This window comes from Lepisosteus oculatus, chromosome 23 (assembly GCF_040954835.1).
Source record: "Lepisosteus oculatus isolate fLepOcu1 chromosome 23, fLepOcu1.hap2, whole genome shotgun sequence".
In the NCBI taxonomy this organism is placed as follows: domain Eukaryota; kingdom Metazoa; phylum Chordata; class Actinopteri; order Semionotiformes; family Lepisosteidae; genus Lepisosteus; species Lepisosteus oculatus.
The window spans coordinates 14,857,528-14,868,708 of record NC_090718.1 but is presented as its reverse complement, the minus strand read 5'-3'; the positions used below and the strand labels follow the sequence as shown (position 1 = coordinate 14,868,708).

Sequence of the window (11,181 nt, the reverse complement as noted above, 5' to 3'; positions counted from 1 at the left end):
ACAAGTAATGCTGTTTTATCTGAAAACATAGGTGCCAAACTTATTGGCACCCTTCAAATACAAAGTATAAATATTTATACTTGTTTGAGTTCAATATACTATTAATGTACAAACTATTGGGCCTACTTTAGTGACTTCCTGTTTCTCTAGGGTATAAAAATGACAAAACACAGAGTCAAAAACCTTTTATCATCTATCGGGGGGATGGCATGGGAAAGGTCAAAGAACTAACAACAGAAATTAGGCAAACCGTTGGTGATCTTCGCAAAGCAAATAATGGGTAACAAAAATAAGACAAAAACCTTAAAAATACCAATATCAACTGTCAGAGCAATCATTTAAAAATTAAACGCCACTGGAACAGCGGTTAATTTGGCAGAAAGAGGACGCAAGCCCATCTTGTCCCCACGCACAGCGAGAAGGATGGAGAGGTTGGTAAGAAAAATCCAAAGGTTTCAGTTCAAGACATACAAGAATTGGTTGCATCGTCGGCTCATTCCCGTCTCAAAAACTACTATTAGACAAACATCCATGCTAACAGGCTATTTGGAACAGTCGACAGAAGAAAGCCTCTACAGTTGCGGGGAAACAAACTGAAGTGCCTGGAGTCTGCCAAACACTATTGGCACTTTGGCAGCAGTTGCTGCGGGACCACAAATTGAACATTTTGGCCACAGTCATCACAGGTATGTTTGGCATAAGAAGAGGGATGCATACAGTGAAAAGTGCATCATACAGTACCTACTGGAAAATTGGTGGGGGATCTTTGAATGTTCTGGGGCCCTTGTTAAGATCGATGGCATGAATTCTCAAAAGTACCAGGACATTTGGGCTGAAGATGGATCTTTCAACATGACGATGGTCCAAATCACTCTTCAAAATCAACAAAGAAATGGTTGACAGAGAATAATAATTTTGCCGTGGCCATCTCAGTCCTCTGACTTGCACCGTATTGAGAACCTGTGGTCTGAGCTGAAGGGGGCTGTCCATAAGCGTACAGCAAAGAACCTCCAGGATCTGGAAAGGTTCTGCATGGAGGAATGGTCTAGGATACCTCCCAATGTGTTCACCAACCTGTTGAAGCATTACAGGAAAATAATTACTGCCATTTTCCTTGCCAAGGGAGGCTCCTCCAAGTACTAAAAACAGGGGTGCCAATAACTGTTTCATTTTGGAGAACTACTTTATAATCATGTTTTGTTTTGTTTTGATTGATTCTATTGAATAATTCATTCAGGATAATTAATTCCTTATGCTGGAAATATATTACAGTACTACTCATTATTTGTTTTATACTTCTTGGTTTCTTCATATTTATCAAGGGGTGCCAATAATTCCGGGGTCCACTGTATTTATTGCTAGAGTGAAGTTCGTGAAGAACTACAGTACCTAAAATATTTTTAACAGTTTTGGAAATGTGTGCAATAAGTGCAATAATAACTTTAGGCTTGCTAAGCAAAGTACATTAAGCTCTCACCGTTTTGTATTCCCAAAGTACCACTGTTGCATAAGAAATTGTATTTGTTTTTAGTAAAGAGTTTCTGTAACACACTTTCTCATGTTTGTATCCCAATGATTTGACAAATCCCAGAACTGGGATCCAAAGCTGAGCTCTACTGTCCTGACCGTGACACAGGCATCTTGAAAGCCAGACGTACGAAGGCGGACTCTGGAAACCTGAGTTACTTCTTTTGAAAAAACCCTGCCAAGAGACCTAAAAGACAGCACAGCAGCCCTGGACTTTGTGGAAACTAATCATGATGCATCATAATTAATGCAAAATAAACACATTGCTTTGGGGCAGGAGGTGACCTTCGAACCAGTGACCTCTAAAGGTTTCTTTTTCTCAACACGTTATCAGTTATATCACTTATATAAGTTATGGATATTTCATAATAATATAAAAACAATTAACTATGTAAAAACCTCTCCATTCTGCATTGCAACAGTGTTGTTGTTGAAAATTTAACTGCTTTCTCCTGAGCTTATTTCAATTCAATACTTTTGGTGAAGCTTTTGCAGAACATTTACTGTTTTCTAAATATAACTTCAAATCATAATGCAAGAACTACTTTACATCATGATGACCACATCATTACCTGCATGTACAGTTGCAGAACGACAGTTACTATCTTATTTCAACCTTCAGGTAAAGGTTGCACCGTAAACATACTACAGTACCTCCTAAATATGGCTTTTCAGTGAACAACATACTATTCAACATTTACATAGCGCAAATGTTCAAAAACAAGTTGCATTCTTTTTACATTTTTGTGGTGAAGCTTACCCTGTACAATTGCTATTTGTTAAATGTGGTAAATTCAGTTAGTAATTTTAAAACTCAAGGTTTCCCATGTCCTTTGTGACACAAATTCTTGAAATACTTTCCCGGTAAAGTCAGTGTAATGCTGTTACTGTGTAGTTCTTAAACCTGCAAAGTTACACTAACAGCTGGAAAAAAACTCACTTTTCTAAAATGTCATACTGCTATTGTCCCAGAACGTAATACAATTTTTCTTTTCAGCTTTTGAGCATATACAAATCAGCTTAAAGAGCTGTATTATATTGCAGTTCAAAGGTAATCTCAGTTTAATATTGACAGCCTCTCCCACCCTCTTCACTCCCATTTCCAACTGCTACATTGAGGGAGGCATTTTCAAGTGCCTAAGGCCAAGAACAATTATATGAGAAATCTTTTTCCCCCCGTTAAATCGGTATATTAAATGCAGCTAAATAACTCTTTCCTACATGAAACTATCAAATCAGTGTAATGATGGTGTAATTATGGACAGAGCGAGATGTGTGTATATGTTGTGGAATGGCTAGGACTATTGTTTTTAGCATGTATTGATGAGTTTTGTTTTTTGTAGTTTATGATTTCCAAAACAAATTTAGAGCCTTTGGAATGGACAACAAAGTTATATAAATATAAGATGATGACTCTGCAGTACATTTACTGCATGTTTGCTGAATGTAGAATCTTAGTCTGGCTGGCTGTGAGCAGCATGGTCGTTTTAGTAGAAGTGGAGGTGATAAAGCCAGCAGCCATATCACCCTGCAACTCACAACTGACAACCCACTGAAGCTCAGCAGTGTGAGCCTGGCCAGTACCTGGATGGGAGACTCCTGGGGAAAGCTGAGGCTGCTGCTGGAAGAGGTGTTAGTGGGGCCAGCAGGGGGCGCTCACCCTAATGCCCCAGTATAGTGACGGGGACACTATACTGTAAACAGACGCCGTCCTTTGGATAGATGTAAAACCAAGGTCCTGACTCTCTGTGGTCATTAAAAAACCCAGGGTGTTTCTCAAAAAGAGTAGGGGTGTAACCCCGGCGTCCTGGCCAAATTTCCCATTGGCCCTTACCAATCATGGCCTCCTAATAATCCCCATCTCTGAACTGGCTTCATCACTCTGCTCTCCTCCCCACTGATAGCTGATGTGTGCTGATGCTGCACATTGGTGGTGGTGGAAGGGAGTCCCCATTACCTGTAAAGCGCTTTGAGTGGAGTGTCCAGAAAAGCGCTATATAAGTGTAAGCAATTATTATTATTATTAGCACATTATGCAACAACTTAATTGTTAACTTTTCCACAGCAGCTGATTAAGAACTAGTTATTCTTTTAAACTTCTAACCCTTCTTGTGATGGAGCTTTTGGAAAATTCAACTAATGACAAAAAAATCACTGGTCTATATTGCCACAGGAATAACTAGAAATGTCTGTTTCAGTTTCTGTCTAGTACGGTACACCTTTCAAATTTAACCTAAAAAGTAAAATCTGTCTTGCATTATCATAGTGCAATTGAATCAGAATGAATTAAATTGTACTCGGGTTCTCACCACCCTCCTGGTGAAAATTTTACAGTGCACTACTGTGCTAGACCTGGAAACATCCATCATCATTTAAGAACATGTGGTTCTGCATTATTTGTGCTTACTTTGGAGATGTAGCTGTTTTCATTTCAGCTTCTTAGCAATCTTATGATGAAGACTGTGCAGTACACAGTAACTGTATTTTAGCAAATGATGAAACTTAATATTCTACATTTCCAGAGTGGTTCTTCAAAGAACTAAAAATGTTTCAGTTTCCTAGCATTCCCAAGATGAAGACTGGGCTTCGACTGAAAAGTATATATACTTTTCCACATTTATACAGTGAAACTGACTGCTCAAGAACAAGTTATTTTCAGCAGTATCTCTTGTCTACTTGTTAAATGTGGGTAATTTAACTTATGATCTAAACTCTCAGTGCAATTGTGCAGAAGTAGATGCAAATGTTTTCAGTATCATAGAATTCTTACTGTGTACTATACTGTTTGCTAAATGTAAGAACTTCAAACCAAATTGTAAGCTATAGAACACACAAAACACTGAAACACAAATTCTCAACAAAACTAAAACGGACACTGAAACACGGAACCTTATTAAAACACTCACTGAAACTGACCAAAACAAACCAAACCTCACTAAATTATTCAAACTGATACCACAGAGAACCTCACAAAAACTTGCACTGAAATACACAATTTCATCAGAAAACCCACAAATAAAGAAATAAACAAGAGCAAACCTCACCAAATATACCTAATCACAAAAGCTCACCAAAATCCAGACTGAAACACACAAAACCTCATCAAAACACTGAAACTGATACACACAGATCCTCACCAAACATCATATTTGTACGGAAACACACAGAACCTCACCAAAACACTCACACTGTAATTTAATACACAAAACCTCATCCAAATACAACGAAACACAAGGCCTCATCATATTACTCACAATGAGCCACAGATCCTCATCATAATACTCACAATGAGACGCATGGACCCTCAAAATACACAGGATAAGATACTTAAGACACCCACTTTGCAATACTTCCGTTTGCTTTCACTTTTCCAAATGTATTTATTTATATATTTATCTTAGTTTGGTTGGTATTCTTTGTCGTTGTTGCATTTTTTTTGTAATTCAACAAAAACAAAGCAGAGAAAAAAAACATAACATCCGAAGAGAGGTGGTGACGATGGAGGAGCGCAGCCTCTGCTGTATCCGAAAGAAACGAACGCAAAAACGGATGAAGGAGGAAAAGGAAAAAGAATGGAAATGGACAGGACAGCCAACGCCAGAAATACTCTTATACATTCAACACAGGCCAGGAGTCTGCAGACTTGTCACCCTGCAGGAGGAGAGGGGAGAGAAGGCCACATTCATGCATCACTGTCCACCACTGCTTAGCTCCAATTTCAAGTTTCCCATATGAGAATCTGTGTCAGGCCCCACACTGATGCACACTGCCGGGGCTGCCACAAACCACTGAATTTCTACCTCCATGATTTTGTGCTTATTGTAGTGTCACATATTAACTACGTCAAGGATGAAACTCAGAGCGAACACTAAAAAGTTACACGAATCCGTCAGGGTCGCTCAAAGCCCTGCGTGATTGTTTTACTTTTTATTCTTGCAGCCCCCATGCCAGGAATTTTCATAAAAAATAAAAAAATATTGTCCAATTCCTTACAGTGGAAAATGCTACATGAAAATGGCCCAAGGAAAGGGACAAAGCTTTCTGTCCTGTTCCTCATTCCCACACTCCCTCTTTCACATGATATGCTGGCATTTTAAAGATGCTGGATTCCCCATGACTTGTGCCACTCAGATCTCCCCTACACCCCCTCACCCGCCATGTGCAATACAGTCCCCCAACAGAGGCAACAATTACAACAACAGTTACAATTACACCCTCCTCTTCAAGTCTCTTAAAAAAACAATCATAGTATCCATAACAAGAACAATAAGAATCAGAATTATTTTATAGAGAACTCTCTTTCTCTTGTTTTTTGGCTAACTGCATCACTGATAAAAAAACAAAATACAACATCCAAAGAAAGCCGAAAAATGATACAGACAAAAGTGTCCGTTGTTTCGCTGGAGTCTTTGCTGTACACAGTCAGTTACTTCTAAGAATGGTGTCTGTAGTACCCCCACCACCCCCCTGGAGGAGGAAGACAATGCTAATACACTGGCACTGGCCCGATAGAAAGAAGGAGGGATAGGGAGAGAAGGGGGGACCTAGAGAGACTGAATTTGAGAGAGAGACTGGGAGAGAAAGAGAGGGAAGTGGAGAGAAACTGAGGAAGAGAGGAAAACTACAGGAAAGGGAGGGACTGGGGGTGAGGGAGAGTAAACAAAGGGGGAAACAGCAAGAAAGGAAGTCTCCCCTCAACAGGGAGAGCCACTGTAGGAACGAAAGGTACAGGATTATGAAGTCATTAGAACAAATTATTTTTCTTTGCCACACAGCACTGTCTTTCTTTTAATAATAATAATTATTATAATAATAAACTTTTACGGAAAACAGTAATAATAACAATAACAATAATAATCATAATTCCTACATGAACATGAGCAGTAAAAATGTTTAAAAAAAAACAAAACAAAAAAACAAAGAAAATGGATGCGAGCTGGGTGTCCTGTTTGATCGCGGTGTCACTGTTCTGCTGTCCGAGTCAAGGTGACAGTACAAACCCCGGAGAACCACATCCCTGCCCCCCAGCCCCGTGGAATAGGCCGCTCCACTGCCTAAGGCTCTACATGCTCTGAGCACAGCCTGCTCCCTGGAATGGTCCATTTGGAAATGAAGGGGGTGGCGCCACCACACAAACACACACAAACAGTTAATTACAGTACTGTGTATGTTTTCTCTGTGTCGGTGTTATGTGTGGTTGGGGGTCTTAGTGTCGTACTGGATGTTTCTCTGCCACTGTTACTAAGTGCTCTGTCAGGGAGCGTCTCTCGCGATGTGGCTTAGTACAGCGGGCTGTGTGTGAGTTATGTCAGCAGGCGGCGTGCCTGTGCGAGGTGGCGCAAGGTGTGTGTGTTACTGTGGCGATGGTGGGGGGGGGGGTCCAGGTTGGAGTCATTCAACAGCTTGCTCACATTGGGCAGGGAGGGAAGGCAGGGGGGGTGGGAACGGAATCCAAATCTATCCAATCAGATGCAGGAGCTTATGGTGAGAGCCAATGGCGAGGGGAGCTGGGCCGGTGTGCGGAATGCTGGGGGAACTCCCTCCCCCCTTCTTTCGGGCTCCACGCCTGCAGGACTGACACAGCGCCTCCTTCTGGAGACAGACGATGGCGATTTGGCGAGATGCTGCTCAACACAGGCGGCTGAAATGGACCTTTACATATTGGGGCATCCCCTAACAGAAAGAGACGAGAAAAGAAAGGGTCCTGTCAGACACACTTGACATGTATATTGAAATGATACATCCTCCACAGTGTGCAAGCTGTAAAGACAGTTGTACCCTGCGTTAGAAATCCAAGCAATTATGATTTGAATAAACATTGCTAGTTAAACCACATTTACATATCTAGATTTGTTGAAAACATTTTTCCTAGCATGCTTAGGTTAAGGCATTATAGTGAATTAGCTATTTTAAGAAATAAGGTGTTAATTTATATTTGCAAATTCATATAAATCAGTAATACCAAACAACACTTACAATGTTCCAGTGAGGTAAAGCTGAAGCAACAAAAATCACAGTCAATAAAATCACAGCACAAACCAAACAACACTACCTTACCCACTTGGACACACACAAACACAACACTAACTGTACAGCGGCAATGCTTATTAATAAACCACACCATTAGGTGTTGCTTTGGATTATCAGAGAGGCCCCTTTCTGTGGTCTGATCATTGTGTGCTAGAATGCAAGGTAAGATGAGCTTGAAATAAGATCAATTTATTGGCCATGTAAAGTTTCTTGTTTTAGGAATTTGTTTTTTCGCATACCCCAACTTGCTCTCCATGAGAGAGACAGTCAGGGAGAGAAGCTTGGGGTCAGAGTACAGGGTCAGTCATTTATACGGCGCCCCTGGAGCAGTTGGGGTTAAGGACCTTGCTCAGGGGCCCAATGGAGTAGGATTCCTCTGATACGAACCAGCAACCTTCTAGCCAGAGGCGTGGATCCTGAGCCACAGAGCCACTACACCTCCCCAGTAAGGAGCATTTCAGGACAGTGACCAATGCATTATAGCCCTTCCACTCCTGACTCCTGGAGGTCTGGCTGAGAGCCATAGACATATTTGGACAATGGTCTTAAATTACCCAAAAGATGACCAACCAATCAGACACCTGTGGAGAGTGGAAACTCACACCACCTGGTGACCTCTCAGCCAATTACCAACCATATTTTCCCCCAGTCAAAAGTACTACATATCTCTCCAATCGGCTTGGGCCAGCAGAGCATGGATTGGACATCACTTAGATGGACCCCATCAGCTGTTTCCTGTTATATCTGTTATATGTTATATATAAGAACCCTTAAGAAAACTTGAACTTGAACTTTATTTTAAAACTATCGTTTATGTCTAGGCAGATTGTGTCCTTAACTGTATTTGCTTTGACTGTTTTTATGTACACAATGTGGTATTAATAATAGTAATGAGTGCATTCTCATTCCATCATGCAGACTGTTATTCTGTGGATTGACTCCTAATACAATTTATAAACTAGTATCTGTGGCAGTACATTCACACAAATCCTACAACTGGATTTTTACAGTACCCTAAAAGAAAATACAGTTTAGCTGAGTTATTGCAGGATGTAAGACTAGAGATGTAGGTAGGAAAAAGATAATTTGGGGAAAGTTGAGAAATACACTGTGTAGCGGCAGGGCTTATTAATAATACAGGAATTAAGTTTGCTGCTCCCTTCCCAGTCTGTCTTCTTCATCTCAGTGGTGCTGGACAGAGAGGCCATCCCATATGGTTCAGATTTAAGGTTTTTTCTGTCTGATAAGAGTTTTCTGATAAGGAACTCCCAGGGCTGAGACTCTCCAGCCACCCTAATGGTAATTTCTGGTGTCTTTCTGCCTGGGAGATTCCAAGGGAAAGTCTCATCCCAAGTTGTTTACAACCCTAATGTCAGAGAGCATTGTTACTCATCCTCCACCTTGATCAGCCAGTCAGGAACTGGTAGGGCAGGGTAACCCCACATGGTTCTTAAATGGCCGTGAAACTTTCAACCAATAAACGACCATTGTTCCTCCAGATAAAGGAGGCAGCACAGGGCCCAGAAGGCGCCCCTCCAGGACATTCTCAGACTCATTGCGAACAATCACGTGACCAGCCAGTGTGTCCTAGTGCCAGGACTTTACTTTGTTCCAAGAGTTGCTCGGCCCCGCAGTCACTTCAAGGGAAATGTGTTTCCATTTGTGCCACGGTCCACTCATCCTTGACGCACACCTACCCTTAAAAGACTGCAAACACGGGGCTGGTACTGGAAAGGTTGTATTACTAACCCCTACTCAAAACAAACACAAAACCAACTTCTGTAAGAATTGTCCGTTGCAAAAAAAGAAATGCCTCCTTGACACACTGACACTGCAAACACATCACCCAACATTCGCACTTGGACTCTGACCTGAGTTAGACTCCAGCCTGCTCCATGCTGTACTGCAGGTCAGGGGGTTTGTAGCTGAGGAGCATGTCGCTCGTACAGGAGGAGGGGTAACAGGGGGTGCTATGAAGCTGGGTGCCCTCACTCAGATCTCCGCCCTCCACTTCGCACTCTGAGAGAAAGAAGGAGGAGAACATCAGTGAGAAAGAACATGAGACCAGAGAAAGAGACCAGGCCTTGCGAAAGACAGGAAAACAGAGATGCAGAGACCAGACCTGTCAAGAGAGAGGAAGGTAGAGGCAGAGACAGAGACCACACCTGTCGAGAGAGAAGACAGAGAAAGAGACTACTCATACCTGGTCTGAGTGTGTATGGGCAGTGTAGTACACCACAGTGTGTGAAAGAGCTCTGATGAGTACTGAAGTGTAGTATGGGGTGTAATACAGTTTACAGAAGTGAGTCTAGGACAGTGTGTGTACTGGATCGAAATCTACACTGTACTTCAAGGGATTTTATCCTTTTCCAATGAGTAAGTACCCCAGAAACAAACCTAACGTGGAGCCTGAAATGCACGTTCAATTGTCTAATTTAGTATTGTTTTTACATTTTGTGTGACTACTAAATGTGTTTTGTTAACTGTATTATTCTTTTAGATGTGCATACCATGCACTTATTATTATGACATCATAATTAGTGCTAGACACATAGCATATCTAGTTAGTATTACAACACAGAAAAGATAAATTTGATGGCATTCTGCTAAGAACACCTCAATCTGGAAAAGCTGGAGAAGCGCAGCTAAAGTACATTACAGTGCGTGCAGTAGAATACAATGTATTCACAGTGTGTTGTAGTGTATTACAGTGTGTTTTGCACTGCTACCTGTCTCCTCCCGGTTGCGCAGCTGCTGGCTTCCTGTGAGAGATGATTGGCTGAGGATGACGTCAGACATCCGAGCAGAGCTTAGTGCTTTCCCAGCCAGTAGGCTCATACCAGACATAGGATCTGCCTGGTCCTGCATTAGAGAGAGAAAGGCAGAAGGAAGAGTGAGTGATTTAAGAATACTGAAATAATCATAATGAGAGTAAGAGGACGGAAGATCACAGCTTGGTTACAGAAACTGGACAACACAGACCTAGCTGTCCAGAGAGGACAGGTTCAGTGATAACAGCCTGGCCACAGAAACCGGATGACACAGACAGACATGGCTGTCACCTGACAGGCTCACTGATAACAGCCTTGCCATAGAAACTGGGTGACACAGGCAGACATGTGTGCCCAGAGAGGACAGGACCAGTGACTACAACTTTGCCGTGGAAACTGGACAACACAAGTAGACCTGTATGCACAGAGAACAGATTCACTGACCACAGCTTGGCCATAAAAACTGGGCAACACAGGTAGACCTGGCTGGTCAGAGAGGAGAGGCTCAATGGCCACTGCTTGACCAAATAAAGTGGGCGACATAGCTAGACCTGACTGCCCTTTCCTAAATCCGCATCTGAGATATCCATCTGGCTCTTGAACAATTTTCTAAACAATTGCCATAACTGCAACATTCCAGGTCAACGTGCAGACCCGTTCTGTCCAGTCTAACTCATTTAGACAGAGAGAAACCAGCTGGTGGCACCAGTTTCTTCGATTTCTCCATGTGGAGTGTTGGCATGCTGTTCCCAATGGTCTCACCTGATCATATCACTCCCAGCTCCTCTGAGTCTTTCAAATCTAACTCTAATCATGACAAAAAAAGACAAAGCAAAATATTTTGACCCTTTCT

General features: G+C 41.9%; 1 protein-coding gene across 3 annotated transcripts in view; it reads right to left on the bottom strand.

Moving 5' to 3' along the window:
* Positions 1–4,705: 4,705 nt before the first annotated feature.
* Positions 4,706–11,181, bottom strand: part of sik3 (SIK family kinase 3) — a 42,359-nt gene continuing 35,883 nt past the window's right edge. For all 3 annotated transcript variants that reach the window (XM_015337547.2, XM_015337548.2, XM_015337549.2), the window contains 3 exons: positions 10,287–10,419; positions 9,429–9,576; positions 4,706–7,200 (listed from right to left, as the gene is read on the bottom strand). In XM_015337547.2, the coding sequence (XP_015193033.2) occupies positions 9,434–9,576; positions 10,287–10,419 (276 nt within the window). In that variant the 3' untranslated portion in view covers positions 4,706–7,200; positions 9,429–9,433. The remainder of the gene's footprint in view (positions 7,201–9,428; positions 9,577–10,286; positions 10,420–11,181) is intronic.